At 39.7% G+C, this 18,511-nt stretch overlaps 1 protein-coding gene across 4 annotated transcripts in view; it reads left to right on the top strand.

Moving 5' to 3' along the window:
* grid1a (glutamate receptor, ionotropic, delta 1a) overlaps positions 1-18,511 on the top strand; it is a 255,784-nt gene that overhangs the window by 192,093 nt on the left and 45,180 nt on the right. For all 4 annotated transcript variants that reach the window (XM_034101483.1, XM_034101482.1, XM_034101485.1 and 1 more), the window contains one exon: positions 11,025-11,078. In XM_034101483.1, the coding sequence (XP_033957374.1) occupies positions 11,025-11,078 (54 nt within the window). The remainder of the gene's footprint in view (positions 1-11,024; positions 11,079-18,511) is intronic.

Below are 18,511 nucleotides of genomic sequence, written 5' to 3'. Positions count from 1 at the left end.
GAGTATTTTTGTTGGGTAATCTATGGTAGGGCTAACCCATACAGTGGTGGGGCTCAAGTCAGTATTTGCAATGTAATTACATACACGCTATATCGCCCCCTTGACAGTGAAACGCCACGCGTGAGGTTTAGATTATTTCCCCGTCTCAATCCAAATTGAACTGTATGAAATAAAAAGGCACATTTGTCTTGAAGTAAATAAAAAGGGCGACCTGGAGCCAATCATGCTATTTTTCCACAGGTGAAAGAGTTGACATGCTGAAAACCCAACTCCTGCACACATTCTGGTACTCTCTTGAGAAGAAAAAGAAATACATCTATTACTACACATTTAAAAAAATGAATGCCATTTTAGTTTTGTGTTACTTTGTTCTGGAAGCTGAACCTGCTGCTCCTCACAGAGAGAAGAGGGAAGAGGCTGTGTGAATTACTTTACATTGTGGATAGGGGTTGATAGGCCCCATTGTTCTGTGTGTCAACATGAAAGACAGCCCACACACCTATCAATCATCAAACCGTGGGGTCTTATTTCATTACGTGTTGATTTCTATCAACACGTAATGTTGTATCGATGTATATAGAGATGTAGGCTACTACAGCAAAAGTATTCTCCGTCGGGACTTCCTGCAACAACACCTCGCCGTTATCTTGATTCTGATTGGCCAGAAGACATTATCAAAGATGTTCTATTGAGAAGACGATCACTACGTGACAACAGTTTTCAAAACCGTTTCTAGTCTTCGGTATTCTTGTTTTGGCGTGAGAATAGTTTGGGCAGCGTGAGATTGAGAGTGAAAGCGTGTGTCACACGCCAGATGCGTGAGAGTTGGCAACCCTGCTTATTAGGCCCGGCTCACTTTAATGCTGCGCTTCCATTACAGTTTAGGAACTGGGGTAGTTACTATAGTAACGCAGTGTAGGCGGAGTCGTGACGTCATCTTCAATGAGAGCCCCAGAAAAACAACACAGCCGTTAGCTTTTAGCACTCACAGCTCTTCATATCTGTTCAGAAACTAGACAAAAGTTAAACAAGTACAAACCACAGACTGCCTGTATCATGGCGAATACAGTCGCTGGTTTATTTATGTCTGTAGGCCGTTGTTGTGAGTGTGGACGGTCGGAGCATATATAACGTTAGCTTATCCAAGCTACATTTAGAAAACACGCATTTTAAAAGGGTTTTTCGCCTGCCGTCTGTCTGCAGACTTGTCAAAGCATTAATTCATGGTTTTTACTAACCGGTATCAGTATGTTGTTACTTCGGCATTTTGAAACGTGTATTACAATTAAATCACGGTCAAATATGTTCATCTTGTTGTAGTTGTAGCCCCCTTGCCAGCGATTCTCTCTCTAGTTTAGCATATTCAGCCCGACACAGCCTGGTTGTTCCTGGCCCTAGAACCACGATTTAGTCGGGCCAGAAAAAAGGTGAAAAAGTAGCCCCGGGCTAAAACTAGGCCAAGTGGAAACGCAACCAAAAACGGGCCCCGCACGGCTCGAGCTACCCGCTGCAGTGGAAACGCGCACGCTAAGAGAGATGGGGGGGGGGGGGGTAAACACAGCAGCCTCTGCATCATGAGAGCGTTTCACTAACAAGAAAATCAGTGCATGAGTGTCCTCACTATTGTATATAAGACTGATGGAAGGACAGATAGTTGTTAGGGGTTTGTATCTTTCCCTCAGATAATTCAGTTAGTCTCTTAATTTGTATATATCGTATCTATATCTATATGAGATCAACATTTAGATACACTAATCACAAACCCAAAAAACGTAAAAAAATTACTTTGTAACGATAAAATACACTGCACTGCAATACTAGTATAATTCAGTAGAATGGTTTCAATAGTAAATGTGTGACAACAAATAATTATATCCCCAATCGTGTTTAATGCTGCATCAGAAAACCACACAAACAATAGTAAATGAGGCAGTTATTCTGGAAAACCTTCAAGGCCTTGTAGTTTTAGTTCTCAAACATTGCAGACTGAGCCATGTTTACCTCGTTTTCTAGGTCTGTGTCACACCTCTGAACTGAGTATTTTCCATTATTCGGTTTGGCTTCAGCAACCAGTATAAGCATTACACGCAGTGGCGTTTCTATATGTACAAAAGTGGTAGGGCACAAAACACTTAGATGTCTATAAGCTTCTGCAGTGAGGTTCATGGCTGGTGAGGCACTGGCACTGACTCTTCAGGTTTACAAATATTATATTTTGACCTAAATCAAAATATAATATTATTTTCAAAAGCCTCTTTAGTCTGATGCTTCAATTAATTTTAAACAGACAGTTCAACAGAAGGATACCTATAAATGTAATTGTATCATTTAAATATTGAATTGTTCTCTCTTAGTAAGATCCTATTTTCAATAAAATTGCGGTCTTACCTTGACTTGAAGATGAAGTCCATTTGCCTATCCTTCTGGACAAAAATCTCTATTACTTTTTTGTAAAAGTCCTCCTTATCTTCTTGTAGTTTCAAAAGTCTATCATAAATCTAAATGATGGATTTATGATTTGAAAATTATAAAAGTAGGGTAGACACAGGGCTGGACTGGGACAATAAGTCAGGCTGGGAATTATACACCCAGCCAGGCCACTAGCAGTTTTCTTTTGTGCCATTTTCCTGGATTTATTTGTCAATATTTACAGCGTTGCTGCCCATAGTGATAGCCCTAAACTTTAAATCTACTACCCCAGAATAAACATATGGACATGGGTTACTATTTAAAAAAAATTTGCAAATCTATTTAGGAACCTATCCATGTGAACATATTGTAAGTGGAGGTGGACCTCAAATCCTCTGGGGGGTCCGGGGGCATGCTCCCCCGGTAAGATTTGTTTTTTTTAATGTTGGACTTAAATGCATCAATCTGGTGCATTTTGAGGGGGAAATAAAGAGACTACACCCATATGAAACAGAACTGTATACATTTAAATAATCATAAGAACATGGACATAACCAATAACATACCATCCAATATGAAAAAACATTGAAACTTATTTGTTTTTGGTTCATTTATAGTTGTGAGTGTGTCTGGGCTCCTGAACCAGCCTCACCCGTCTCCCCCCTGCTCCTCTTTGAGGCAGCAACAAAGACTAGTTTTAGCTCTCAACAAGTTTTTTAAGTTTATCTTACCTTTTTTCACCTACAGTAGTTAACTTTTTTATTATTCATGCGTATTTTACTAATCACTCCCCCTTCAAAATGAAATATGTGTTTACATAAATGGTGACCAAACCGTTTGAGACCCACAGAGAACTTAGACTAAATTAACTATCTAAACCAGGGATGGGCAACTTTGATGGTGGTGGGGGCCACATCATTGATGTACTGGCTACCGGGGGGCCGCAGATACATTTTTTAAAAATGAATTACGTTGTTTATAAATTAATCTGAGGGCCGCAAAAAGAGGAGGTGGGGGCCGCATGCGGCCCGCGGGCCGCCATTTGCCCATCCCTGATCTAAACACTCAGAGTCCTTTACCTCACCAGAGCTGTAGTTATCAGTTGGCTTGTTTGAGACGAGTTGCGGCTCGCCTCGAAAGTAGACGAGAATAGCCGATCGCAGCCGGGGGAGGTCTCAAAAAGCTCGCCTGAAGTCGGACAGCTTGGAGTCGGCTTCTTCTTCTTCTTCTTCTTCTTCTTCTTCTTCTTCTTCTTCTTCTTCTTCTTCTTCTTCTTCTTCTTCTTCTTCTTCTTCTTCTTCTTCTTCTCTCGGTTTTTTGGCGGATTGCAAACAACTTTAAGGTGCATACCGCCACCTCCGGAGTCGGCTTGACTCTGTTTGCATATAAAGAATGCACAAATGTGTTTAATCGTTAATGTCAGATATGTACTAAGTAAATACATTTGTTCCTGCTCAAGATTAGATTCAACTTTATTGTTATTGCACATATTACAGGTACTGAGACAACGAAATGCAGTTTAGCTTCTAACCAGGAGTGCAAAAAGCAGTAAAGTTAAAAGTAATGTACACAAGTTACAGAATAAAATATAGAATGAATTGAATGATGAATAAACAGTGAGGGGTATGAATACACTAGAATATACACAGCAGCCTGTGAGCAGTATGAACAGTGTGTATGAATATGCTAAGATATATAAGTATAAAAACGGTAAGTAGTGCAAAGTATAGTATAAAATATATAGATATTAATTTCATGATGATAAACATTGTGGAACAATGATGAAAAATGGGAATGGATGTGGCGAGGTAAAACTGACACAAAACAACAACAAACCTTTGCAGAGCCAATTGGAGAGTTTCATCAGCAGCACGGGGTAAAAACCACCAATGAGCTGAGCGCTCATTGGTGGTTTCCCATCAAGCATTTCGCTTCCGCAGCCCGTGGAGAGGAACTGCGCCGCCGCGCCTCGCTCTCAAGTCTGCGGGCGTCTTTGTCCCGCGAGATTTCAACGTCTCATATAGGCGAGCCTCCAGAGCAAGTTGGACAAAAGGACTAACCATCATGCAACGCACTAGCAAGACGTTGATCGCAATTGCGCAGGTCTGCGCAGGTCTCGCTTGTCTCAAACAAGCCTAGTCTCTCAGTCTGACAGGAGAGGACTCTCCTCCACCTTGTTGACAGCTCATTATATCCGTTAGCGCAGCTAGCTAGCACCAGATGCTAACAACAACAATACACGTAACCGGTGTGCACGCTTGCTCTCTCGCTCGCGCAACACATACACTCCCGAGCTTGAATGACACGAGACCAATTGAGGGCATTAGTATGATCTGTATGAAAGTGGCCATGTCGGCAGGCCACATCATGTAGACAGCCAGTCACCCTCTGTGAGGCAGAGTCAGACCCACATTTGCGCAGCGTTGCGTTCACAATACATACATACAAAAAAAAAATCCTCAGGGCAGCAGGCCACTTAACAGGTCCTCCCGATGGCCAGTCCGGGCCTGGGTAGACATGTGGATATTATCCGGCTGAACAAAACGTGCATTTATCTAACAGCTACGTTTCCCACAGATCTTATTTTGAGCTATTTTCTAAAATCCTATGAAGAAATCTCATTGCTTTTTTGTGGAGGGAAGCCATGCGCACCTTACTTCCTGGTTTTAGGACGTGTCTCTCTCCTCCTCTTCACACACCACACATTTCGCGGCACACGTACTTACAGCCAATCAGCTCTGAATTATGTGAGATGACGTATGGTGGGGATGGCAGCTCTATGCCCCTATGGTCATTATTGCCCCACACATTAAATAGGAAAATACTCTGAGCATGCGCAGTGTAGTTTTTACAGTCACCGTTCACTTAGACAGTGAGAGGGAGGGGCATGATCGGCTTTTGTCCAAGCCCCCAGGAAGTGCGCCGGACTCAGATGAAAATATTTGTGCTGGCCAAACGGTGGTACTACACTTCCGTTTGGTTGCCAGGCCCGGAAACACTTTTTCCCATTGACTTACATGGGGAATGAGTGGTCTGTAAATCGTTGGATACTTTTTTTTAAACTAAATAAACTACCCAGTATGAACACTTGTATAGCCCTTATTAAAAACATTCGTTCCTCAAGTTGTAATAATGTGCTAATAACGTTATTCTGAGAGTTATTTCCCTCTGCATTATGAACGCGGATCTAACCACGGGACCGCGCCGCCCGGCACGTTCATGTTACGTGTCCCGACCAATCAGAGCACACTGTGCTCACAGGGAGGGTGGGGGCTGGAGCTATTGGAGCTACAACGAGCCGTTAAAGGCAGAGACAGAGAGTAAAATTCAGTGAATACACTAGTTTACAGAGATGCTGTTTGAGAAACCAATGTGAGTTGCGTTTATCTTTACCCATGGATGCACAATAAGAACGGACCCATATTGTCTTACTGCCACCCCATGGAGCTGTAATAATGGATATATTGCACATGTTTGCTGTAATTCATTATCATACTACATGGGCTGTATGATTAAATCTTGTACCGTAAATGTTGTATTAAATAAAGTTAATATTACTTATTATTATAAGTATATATATATATATATATATATATATATATACACAGTGCAATCATTCTTTCATGCTAAATGAAGCTCTGTTGCTTGGATATCACTAGATCCTGTTACAGCGTAATATAAGTACATAACGATTGATGTAACATTAGCATAATTACTAGCTAGCCGCTAGCTGCTAACTGCCACCTCGTTAATATCAAATCCATCATAATAACAATCCATTACCATGCTGTCATGAACGTGCGGTGCTGTTACGTGTACGCAAATTGACGTGCTTGATGTGAACGAGCATTTTGGTTAAAGTTGCGCATGCTCTATGAGTGCACATACGGGTACTTCTCAGGCATGCCGGGTAATCTGTGACGTTTCACTCTCTCAAAAGTTGGGCCATTTCATCATCATGCGCTAATGAGCAACTCTCATAGGAATGAACGAGGCCCCGCCTCCCACGCTGTATCCAGTTCTTATTATACATCCATGCTTTTGTCCCACATGGCTCTAAACAGCTCAATAGGCACACACTGACACTAATTAGAAGAACACCTACTAAAACAGCAAGGTACAGACGAATCAGATGATTAAACATGATCTTAAAATATATTTTATATATATTTTAATTTATTTTTTGCATTTTGTTGTAATCATTATTTGTAATACTTTCTGCTGACACTGTGCCCCACCTGCCCCTAATGACCAGTCACCACTGACGTAAGCTTAACTCTTGTTTACTGCTCATATCGAGACTGCAAATGTAATGTTATGGTTTCAGGCATTGTTGTAAATGATAGTCTGAGCATGTGATTAGAGATATCAATTAATCTACCACTAGTAAAGTATATATAGTAGATGTAGATTCACATTCACACTACGCACTGCATACGTGTAGGTAGGTAGAAATGAAGACATTTAGAGACAATGAGTGGTAAAGATGGCTAGACTGAAACTAATGGTACATTTTAATGAGCAAATCTTTGTTGGTTTAAAGTTAATCAAAACATCCTGTTTTACAATTAAATCAGAAATTGTGATTCACAAGATCATTAGGGAACAACAAGTGCCCAAGGTTTTTTATCAAGCTAGGAGGTTGGGTGTTTGTTCCTTCCACATGGTGCTATACCATTTTGAAGACACATTAATTTAAGATCATTCTCTAAACTGTGAGCTGCAGGGCGGGGATTCGCTTCACTTGCAAGGTCTGTACACTGTGATGTGAACCAATGAGAAAGTTGTTAATGATGTAAACAATGTCCATATACCGTATGTTTATGTTGTTGTTAGAATTATTTTTCAGGGAAAAGTTTTGCTCCAGCTTAAGTGAAATTACTGAGTTATTCAGCCATTCAAATCAAATGTGCCTCTTTAAAACAATGTCAACTGAAATGGAACAATTTGGGACTTTTGGGAAAGTAGCATTAATTCAGGAATGTTGTATTAAACGGAAAACATTTAGCTATATTGGTGTGACAAACACACTTTCAATCAAAACTTGCTTTACCGTTTTGTACTTGGACAAATAATTATATTTAATGAGTTTACAATATTGTGTGTCAACCCACACATGCATGCAAATCATCCTCAGCCGTCTTAGAATTGCCTTTACCTCCCCCTACCTATTTTCACATCTTTGCAATTCCTCTCAATCCCTCTCTGGCTGTCACAGTTTTAAATTGGAGTTGGCATTCTGTGGCTGCCTTTGTTGCATTGCTACTGTATACTGTAAGAACATGCCTGGGGTACTATGACTCTCTGATTGGAGATCTTACAGTCGCCAGGCTTTGGCTGTATCAACAGTATAGAATATTCCTCACATGTCACTCCAGGCTCTTGTCTGTGCTGCCTTGTCTCCAAAACCACATTGCTTTCCAGAGTTTCACTGTTACATCATCTCCTGACTCCTGAAGTGAATGGAAAAGAAGAAAACACAAACAGCCCAAATTACTCTGCCTGGATGTCGATAGCATTTAAGGTCTCCAATTGATTTTTAAGGCTATGGTGTGATATATTTTAAGGAAAAGGGGGAAATCCTTTCTTAGTTCAGCTGAAAAATGACTATATGTGATTTGGAAAGGGCGTATTAGGCAACATAATGTAGGAATTCTACTGAGACATAAGGGGCCTTTGTATTTAAGAGCTGCAAGTTCTGAATCCTTATTAGCAACTTGCTGAAATAATTTATGCACGGCGTGTTTGTGATATTTCTGAGACCTCAGCACCTAGGCACTTTTCAATTAAAATGATGTGTCTCACTTTGAATGAAGAATATTAATCTATATTAATAACAATTACTGACGAAATAAAACCAGTCATGAATGTTAAGAATCAAATTAGTGTTCTGTTGCATACAGTATATTTCAATTCCCATGAATCTAAAAAGGGTTATTGTCCTCACCTTTTGCCTTCATATATTGATGTTGGAGAAAATGGGAAAGGTGACTAACAATGAGTGTTAAGTGTTAAACTGTAAATCCAGCACAGATTTGAGTCTGCAATAGCAGCTCTCAAACACTTAGGTATTCCAGAACAATAATGGTTTTGTCACATCCATGCGGAGGAGCACAATATTATTTAGATTAAGGCTTTATTTCTAGAGTGTCTCAAGTGTTCAGTTGTGCTGTGAACTATAGGGTTGAGCCTCTCAAGTGGAGGGTTTACTTTGTTGTGCCCGGGGATTCCACAAAACACTGCATCCCAGCTGGTACGCATCAACTAACCCACACTATGGTACTTGGCTTTGTTTTCTTACAATATAGCATCTGACAGATTTAGTTTGGAACAATGAATACAGTTCAAGGACCTGTCATCTCGCCTGAATGTTAAGGTTGTTCTTCAGGGCAGACAATGGTTCTCACTGTCAGGTTTTTGTTCAGGTCCAGAGAGAAATCATAAATATTGAAATGAATGGGTCACTCACAAATTAAAGTATTTTGCGGGTATTTTCTAATCAATCAAATAACAGGAAGCTGCTTGGGATCTTTTGTTTTTTTATTTAAAAGGGTAATGCTGAATTGCTGAAAGAGATGTATCTCTTGTCAAAGTAAACCGTCCTATCGTGTTACTCAAGGATGATTCAAGGGCTAATGTAATTATCTGTGTGAAAAAATCTGCCTTGCGCTATCTGTAAACGGATTATATTATTTTGCACGTCGCATTGAGATATGGAAATCTTTAACTGAAATTATTCAAATCCAACATGATAATACAATTATAATTCCTTGGGAGAAAATATACTTCAAATATCTATATTCTACCAAAATAACACTGTTCATGATTCACTTTCAGAAACACTGGCACATATTCCCCCCGCCCACGCAGAGCTCCTTTTCATCTCTCTGCTTCTGCTTTCTTTTTGTTCACCTTATGCCTAAAGTGGTCCCTAAGGCTCTTCGTTGAGCATTGTGCGCTTCATCTTTCTCAGAATGTTGCTTTGTTCCACACCTGCAAACAATCGCACACATTGACACAAAGACACACTTTTCATACACAGGCCCTCCGGTGCTTTGTTGTGTGACATAGTATTGAAATACTTCATTTGTTCTCTGCCTTTATCACATTGAAATGTGATTAGGCTGATATGCAGTGCTGTACTTTACAGCCTTGTGAGTAGTCTCTTTATACAGTAGCTTAATTTTAAATATTGCGCGTTTCTTGAAGTATAAATAAACCAATCTGATTTGAATGCTAAACTGGACCCTTTTGGTCTCAATATTACTTAATTCAGCTGAGTGGTTTCACTGGTAAAAAAAACAAGCCCACCATGTAATAAACCATTTTTTGTGCAACAGTTATTGTTGCTCTTTTAGAACGAGACGTGGTACAGAGACTGTATTTCAACCGTTGAGGTAAATATTGCTGTTACACTGGTTTGGTTCTCTTGCACTTTGACGAGCTCCATCTGGGAATGAAAGGAGCATTCAAATCAAATCATGGTTCTTCCGATGTTACAGGATTGATTGGCAGCTTTTGGTGCATAGCTCTGCACCAGCTAAATTGATGAGAGTAGTGTTGTTGAGTAAAAATGCTGCAAGTTTACGCCAGTCATATTTGAGACATCAGTCTTCATTGCTTTGCATGGAAGGGATTCATTTAGATACTAATGGTAGTAATTTGCTGGAGAAGGGCATGCATTAAGATGTTAAGCATGACAGATGTCAAATGTGTGCAGTCTCGTGACAGGTATAGGAACTTCTTAATGAGATGGAGGGTAATTTCCACCTGCACTGAGAGGTTTCAGGTCACCTAGTTCATTGACATGCACTTAAGTTACCAAATTGCAATTCAATTTCTCCTGAAAACCCATATCTAAATGTCATGTAAATGACACAACACTGTTATATATAGTCCTGGTTTTCTCCTTGAAAAATCAGATGTATTTGATACTGACAAAGACTAGGTGGTGAAAGTCTAGCCGTGACAGCAGAGTGCTAGAAAAGGTCTGCCCTATTATGCATGGGGAATGCACAGCTTCTCTTTTCATGTGACATATTCAAATTGAAGAGCTCAAATGTCTAGCAACACACGACTTCAATGTCAGACGTTGTCCTTGGATAATCTGTCTCAAGCCAAAACGCATTGGTCTGAGAATGAAGATGTTCTTACCGGTGTTCCTGAAGTTTCAGAATCGTAATAGTCGCACTGTTAAACAATTCTGTGCTGTGTCACCACAATGCCTTTTCTCATAGTAATAATTAGTAATCAGTATTTCCGCAGTTGACTCTCTACTGCCAGATTCTGACAGGTAACAGATTTGTTTTATCCAACACTGGCATCAATTTATTTTGGTTCCACATTTTCACTTTCAAAGTCTCTGAAAATTAGTACGGCCAACGGAGTATTATGTACTACAGCATTGTGCATAGTATGCTCAATTTTGCTCAAGGTTCATTCTACCATCAAATGTAACTGTAGCTTTTATATAGCTTCAAGACATCTCTGAATCAGCTCTAAAGATACTTGGAGTGACTAACATGTTGTAAGATTTCAATGAATTACACTCAAGGTTTTCTCAAATGTCCTTTTCTCTTTCCCCTCTCTTCCCCTTGTTATTTCTTTCAATGCAGGCTGTGGAAACCAACCTGGCGTCCAAGGACAGTCACTGGGTCTATGCCAATGAGGTGAGGCCAAACACAAACACACTTGTATGCACCTGTGTAAATACAGACCTCACTTTGTCTCTGTCAACAAGGCCTCACATGCTGCCAAGGCGCGCACAAACACATGAAAACATTCGCATCTTATGCTTTTATACTATATTGGCCAACCGATGTACTAGGCCTTTATTTGATATTGTATAATTGCCCTTTCTATACCGTTAAGGTAAGTGCGTCCCCTCCCCTTTACGTGTATGTCTGACATTGACCTCAAAGGGTTTCTAAAGTGGCTGTAACTGAACAAAATCCAGGTGCACTTTGTGGACTCTGCCTTTAGCTTTAGTGCCTCAGCGCTGCATTTTCATAGATTCAATTTGATTTGGAGATAAGAGCGGAGACACAGGATTGTTCACAATAATAAAAGCACTGGGTGAAATACATTAGATAAAAGGTTTCACAGACTTTATTTAACCTGGAATATAAGACACTTTCTGTCGAATAAACACGCACAAACACACGTATTTAAATGTCATCTCCTTATACAAACATCTGAGCATATGTTCAACATCCGAAACATGACACATATTGATCGGTAATGCATGAATTATGAATAATGAGTATATGCTGCAGTATATATATATAGAAAGCCATGTCTTATAAGCAACATACATTCATTAATTGGCTTTTGTATTTCTTAGTAGCAGCTTCTCTATCCTGTGATACAGAAGGTTGAAACACATACTCAATACAACACACTTCAAATAAAAAGTAATTCATGCATTTGTATTCTTTATTTAGTCATTTGGTTGTAGTGTGTTTCAATAATGATTTTCAAAAGTGTCAATGTGTTGAAAACCTTCTGCAATATATATGGAAGCCTAAATGACCTCATTGTTGATCGTAATGAGCCTTTCTAAAATAACTTCCCTGTATGTTTTAAATCATTGTCACCCTGCATTTCAGCACACAAACTAAAGTATTGAAAATCAACAGCTAATGAGACCGCACTTTCTATGACACTTTAATGTCTGGCACCTTGAGTCATATTATTTTGTTGATACGTTTCCTAAAAATAAAGGAGTGTCAAACAAGATAATAAGATAGGGACTGTTATTATTTTCTTTGAAACAGTATTCACCTCTCAGTCAATTAGAAGAGACTTCTAGCAAGACATTCGCTCTAATTGCATCAGACTCTGCGAACATATGAACTAATAGCATGTTAATTTCTCTTGCGCTCCCTTAATGGTTGGTGTGATGTGGCTTACTGTGGAGTTATTTCTCCTGGTTACACATTTAAAGGGGAATAAATAAGCCTGCCTGGTTACATCTTTGAAATATGAAACAAATACCCATTCCCTTTCCAAAGACAGTGAAAATATATTTTTCTCCATTTTCTTTTCCTCTTTCTGTCATTTTTGATGATCCTTTCCAAGGTTTTTTATTTGTCATACGAACATAGCTACAGTGTAGTTATGACGATGAAAATCTTAGGTCACAGACTCACTCCAACAGTGCAACACAATAATACAGATAAACAGAACAATATAGTGCAAGCAAATATTAAATACAAAAAAAAATACAAAAATAGTTCAATAAGAGTCTATATACAATATATAAGATAAATAATTTCTAAATAGCAGCCAGATGAATGTTGTGGATGTTGTTTCAACAGTTCAGGTGTTTAACAGATGTTGTTTGAAAGTTCAGGTGTTTAGCAGATGTTGTTTCTAAGTTCAGGTGTTTAATAGTCTTATTGCCTGTGGGATGAAACTGTCTCTGAATCTGGTGGGTTTTGTCCGGATGCTGCGGTAACGCCTGCCAGTCGGCAGCAGACAGAACAGTTTGTGGCTGGGGTGATGGCGGGGGTCTTTTATAATCCTGAGGGATTTCTTCCTGAGGAGCTGGGAGTAAAGTTCCTCCTGGTGATGTTCTGTTCAGTTTTCACCACCTTCTGCCGTACCAGGCCGTGATGCAGCCAGTCAGGATCCTCTCTATGGTGCACCTGGAGAAGTTGAAGAGTATCCTAGAGTCCATGTTGAACCTCCTCAGCCTGCGGAGGAAGAAGAGCCGCTGTCGAGCTTTCTTGGTGATGGTGGTGGTGTGAAGAGTCCATGTCAGGTCCTCAGTGATGTGGACACCGAGGAACCTGAAGCTGCTGACTCTCTCCACCGTAGTCCCATTGATGGCGATCGGGCGTGACCCTCTCTCTGCTGCTTCCTGTAATCTATAATCAGCTCCTTGGTTTTGCTGACGTTGAGATAGAGGTTGTTATCCTGGCACCAAGATGTCAGGTTTTCGACCTCCTCTCTGTACACCATCTCGTTGCCGTCGGTGATCTGGCCGATGACGGTCGTGTCGTCAGCAAACTTCACGATGGTGTTGGAGCTGTGTGTGGCCACGCAGTCGTGAGTGAACAGGGAGTAGAGGAGAGGGCTGTGCACGCAGCCTTGAGAGGCTCCGGTGTTGAGGATCAGGGTGGAGGATGTGATGTTTCCCACCCGAACTGCCTGGGGTCTGCCCGTCAGGAAGTTCAGGATCCAGTCACAGAGGGCGCTGTTGAGCCCGAGGTCTCTAAGCTTGATGACCAGCTTGGAGGTCACAATGGTATTGAAGGCTGACCTGTAGTCAATGAACAGCATTCTCACATATGTGTTCCTCTGGTCCAGGTGTGAGAGGGCAGTGTGGATGGTGAGGGCTATGACGTCGTCTGTGGACCTGTTTGCTCTGTAGACAAACTGCAAGGGGTCCAGAGAGTCAGGGAGGGAGGAGGTGATGAAGGTTTTGACTAACCGCTCAAAGCACTTTAATATGATGGAGGTGAGTGCTACTGGGCGGTAGTCGACCTTTCTCTGTTTCATTTCATTTCAATCCATCACCAGAGATAAACTGCACTGAAAATTGCCTTGAAAGGAGAAAATAAGACATGGCTGTTCAAATAGCTAACGAGAAAATTCAATTGCTACTCATGCTGGCGTTGGCCTCGAGTAAAGAGGAAAAAAGAAACCTGAAAACTTGAGCAACTTCTTTTCTCTTGTTGAATCGTTTTTTATTCATCAAGCCTGGTATACTTAACAGTCACCATGTAAATTGAATCGGGGCATATGTGTGAAAGCAAATGATTAATTCCTGTCTTGCTGATCTCTCACAGGGAAGGAGATTTAAAGGAAACCAACTTGTTTCCATTAGCCTGTGATTGATTTCTGAGAAGCTCCTAACATGGCTGGTCACACAAAGAATGTACACAAAGCTTTTAAATTAATTCAAAACGTCAGATGAAAGACTAACACAGTGATAGTCAGAATGACACTTTCAGATATTTATATTTTACAATCTTTTCTGTTCTGTTTTTTTACTTGCAACAGCTATTAATGTTTGTTCTTTGGGTGCTGCTGTGCATTATGTTTCCTTACTACACAACTCAAATATACCAGAGAGTTTTTCATGCATTCAAGGGAAATCCTGTTAGCCTGATCAGACGCAGTCCAGCTGTATCACAGGACCCTGCAGGGAGAGAACAGGTTTCCATGTTACCTTTTGCCCATGTGTCAATAGTCCCTGTGCACAGTTGGCTTTTTTCAGCTGTGTGGTCATGACTGAGTCGTGACAGTCATTTTAACCAGGTGTCCTTGAACCTCACTGCTGCCTGTGCACACCGTCAGCTCCCCAAAGACTCCCGCCAGCCTTCATAGCCCACACAGTCAGTGAGGGCTCACATTGTATTCAACTCTCGCCACAATGCACAATGAATGTAGCTGTCAAAGTAGAAATGTGATAAGAGCACAGAGTGTAATGGATAGAGAGGAGGGATTATGGTGACAAGTGAGTATATTCACAAGTCAGGAAACAATAAGGTGTGACGGACTGAATGACACATGCATATAAAGTAACTTCAATATCTGAGATGAAGCTAACTAAATGCTGTCGATCACACATGGCTGTACTGTTTATTTAACTGACATCACCGAATCAGGTTTATCGGTGAACAACCTAAACAAGTAGGTTTACACATACAAGACATTAGCTTGACCTTCAATCCCCAGTGTGGGCAAATCAAAAAGTATTTCAATAATACATTTCAGTAGCATTTATTTAACTGGTCTCAAGTGATGTCTTATTCCAGAGCCAGCATATTTGTAAATGGGCATGTGTTTTCAAAGCATTTGTAATGAAAACACAATTTCTTAGTCAACCATCAACTTTTCTCTTCAACAAACTTTTTCTTCAGTTGCAAACATTTTAGTTTGACTCGAATGCAATTTAAAGCCAAAAGAGTGGGTTTGAATGGCACACAGTTCACAAGCCTGCAGGATATGAAACTTGTTCAACACACGAATGACCAACATAATATTGAGAGAGTAAAAGCTTTGAAATGTATGGTGTGGCTTGACGTGAGCAAGAGGACCAACCCAGTCTCACGGCATTTCGTGTTCACCAACACGATTTTTAATCTATTGATTCGTGTTCACCAACACGATTTGCCCCTTTTTTTCGTGTTGCACAGCACGATTTTAAAAGCAATGTATTTCTACTGGTAACGTGTTTCGTGCCTGCAATTTGTTATTCTTTTCAAAATAACACACTGTTATTTACTCACCAATAACACACAATTATCCTTGCTTTTATTTATTGGTTTAATTCCATAATCTCGGGCTTTTTTGGTTTCCGTCAGGAACTGAATTTCAAAATAAAAATAACCGGAAACAGACGTAGGCCTATAAGGGACATTTCGAGCATCATTGCGATAGTCAACATTTCTGAGTTTAGGATGGCCGAAGACACTACACTACCCATAATCCCCAGCTATCGTTTAGGACTACAGTCCCCGTAAGGTTACGCAGAGCGTCAAACAGCTGTGTGAAATGGAACGAAACCACGCCAGACTATCCAAAACTGGAATCGAACACCCCCCCAGAACTACACATGCTGTCTATTGTGTTTCGCAAAATGTTCTATGGGACGTCTCTACTGAACGTTTTCGTTTTCCCCACAATTAGAAGTTGCCATTATTAAACACATTGGTGTTATCAAATGTAAAACATATAATTAATAAATGGGTGAAAATCACTTTTGCCCATTAATATATACCCACATGACAGCTCATTGCTACTTTGTAATTCTACTCCACTACAATTCAGAGGTTAACCTGGTATTTTTACTCCACTGCATTTATTTGAGTTACTTTGCAGATTCTGATTAATTATGTGAAATATAAACAACCCTTAAATCAGACTTTAGTTACACCTGAGTAAAATTCAGGGAAGGTGATTGTCAAGTGCCAACAATCAGGAGAGATATTTGATAGTTGGTGCTTTAGAAGACTAAACATGTATCTGCAATTGACATTAATGGAAACGAGTAATAAAGTATATTCATTACTCGTTATTCTCTACTAATAGTTAATTAAAGACTGTATATTATGGCTATTTTGCACATCCCTTTCAAGATTTTCAAAGGTGTATTGACATATCATACACAACTACAGTGTAGTTATGCAATGAATGAAAAACTTGGGTCACAGGTTTCTCAACAGTGCATTACAAGACATCTATCAATATGTGTGTACCTCCACCATTAAACTGTCATATTCTGCACATTTCTTATTCTATCTACATACATATAATTAATAATTAAGTATAATTAAGAGTATAATTAATGTGTATAATATCAGTTCAAATAAGTACTTCAACATAGTTAACATTGCAGGAAAGCAATATATTAGACGTTAATTACTTTGTCAGGCTTAATATTTAATATGTAATGTTTAAATAAAGGTTAATCCGTTTTTCTGTTTTGCACCTCCTCCTATTAATATCTTTGTACATCCTGCACTAAACTGTTTTATTGTAGAGATCACTTATAGTATCTTCTTGATTTTTTATATTCTATATTTCTATATTTATACTTTCCCCCTATGAAATGTATATGTACTCTTAATATTTTTTTAATCAAATATAACACATAAAAACAATAATTCAATAACGTGCTTTAACCACTAGGAGGTGCACACAAGGTGCACACAGCCATAATAACTTTGTATTATTAGTGTGTATGTACAACATCTGAAGATGTATAGTTGTATGCATGATTTCACATAATTTTACAGCATATTGCTATACTATGTCAGACTCAGTATTTACATTCTTACATTCAAAGAAAATCAGTAATATCTTTAAAAACTACAGTCCTTTTCTATCAGCTGTGCACCGTTATGGTGTAAATATAACCTATCTATGAATTAGATCAAATGTAAAAGTCAGCCGAATTAGTGTTGATACTGCAAGGAGACGTATTGTGTGAAGAGAAATTGAAGATGTTGTTTAATTGTTGATATATTTATGATCCACGTCACGTATTCAGTTTTGGCGCCATTTCTTCCAGTTTTTCCAAAGGTCTTCTAAATAAAGAACTACGGCAGATCTGTAATATGTAATGCAGCCGAACCGTGTATTACAATGCCGTTATGTGATGACTTTCAAAGAGAAAAGCAAGAGCACTCGGAATTAAGTATTATTTTATTCTTTTAAAATGTTTTCCAGATTTCATATAATATAAACACCAAATCCTAGCATGCATTGCGGCTAACACATCCAATCAGCGAGCTTAAAACCATAGCTGAGGATCTTGGGTAATCGCTCGAAATGCCTACGTCTGTTTCCGGTTATATTTATTTTGAAATTCAGTTCCTGACGGACGCCAAAAAAGCCCGAGATTATGGAATTAAACCAATAAATAAAAGCAAGGATAATTGTGTGTTATTGGTGAGTAAATAACAGTGTGTTATTTTGAAAAGAATAACAAATTAGAAGGAAAAAAAGATTTAAAAAATACAGATTTCAGTATCCTGAGGCTCTGAGCCCCATTTATTTTCCTCACAGACGACAACAAAAGTCCGAAATTATACGATTTAAAATAAAAGCAATAACTGTGGCTTGATATTGAGTAAGAACATGTTTTTATGAACCACACAGCTTCCGGTCTTCCACGACCCGACCGGAGAAAAAGACGTGCTGCAGCCTGCAGGCACGAAACACGTTACCAGTAGAAATACATTGCTTTTAAAATGGTGGTGTGCAACACGAAAAAAAGGGGCAAATCGTGATGGTGAACACGAATCAATAGATTAAAATCGTGTTGGTGAACACGAAATGCCGTGAGACTGGGTTGGGAGGACACAGGGATGACAGGCAGCGGTACATTCCCCCTCACCACCCACTGCCAGGGTGCTGCAGCTGCTGGCACACAGAAGGGTGTCTGCCTCTGATACTGTCTAGTGGACTCAGATGGATTGGATTGTTGTTGTTTTTTTTCTCTTCAAAGGCGGGACGCTGACACCCCAGAATGTTTGATGGATTAGATGGCTGTGCCTGCTCTGACAGAAAGAGTTGAGGGGGACAGTCGCGATATGACTGATGTATTGGGTAACTGCCCGTCAAGCAACTGAGATGGAACTCCTTT

Source organism: Pseudochaenichthys georgianus, chromosome 15 (genome assembly GCF_902827115.2).
Source record: "Pseudochaenichthys georgianus chromosome 15, fPseGeo1.2, whole genome shotgun sequence".
Taxonomy (NCBI): Eukaryota; Metazoa; Chordata; class Actinopteri; order Perciformes; family Channichthyidae; genus Pseudochaenichthys; species Pseudochaenichthys georgianus.
This window is presented reverse-complemented; position numbering and strand designations above follow the sequence as displayed.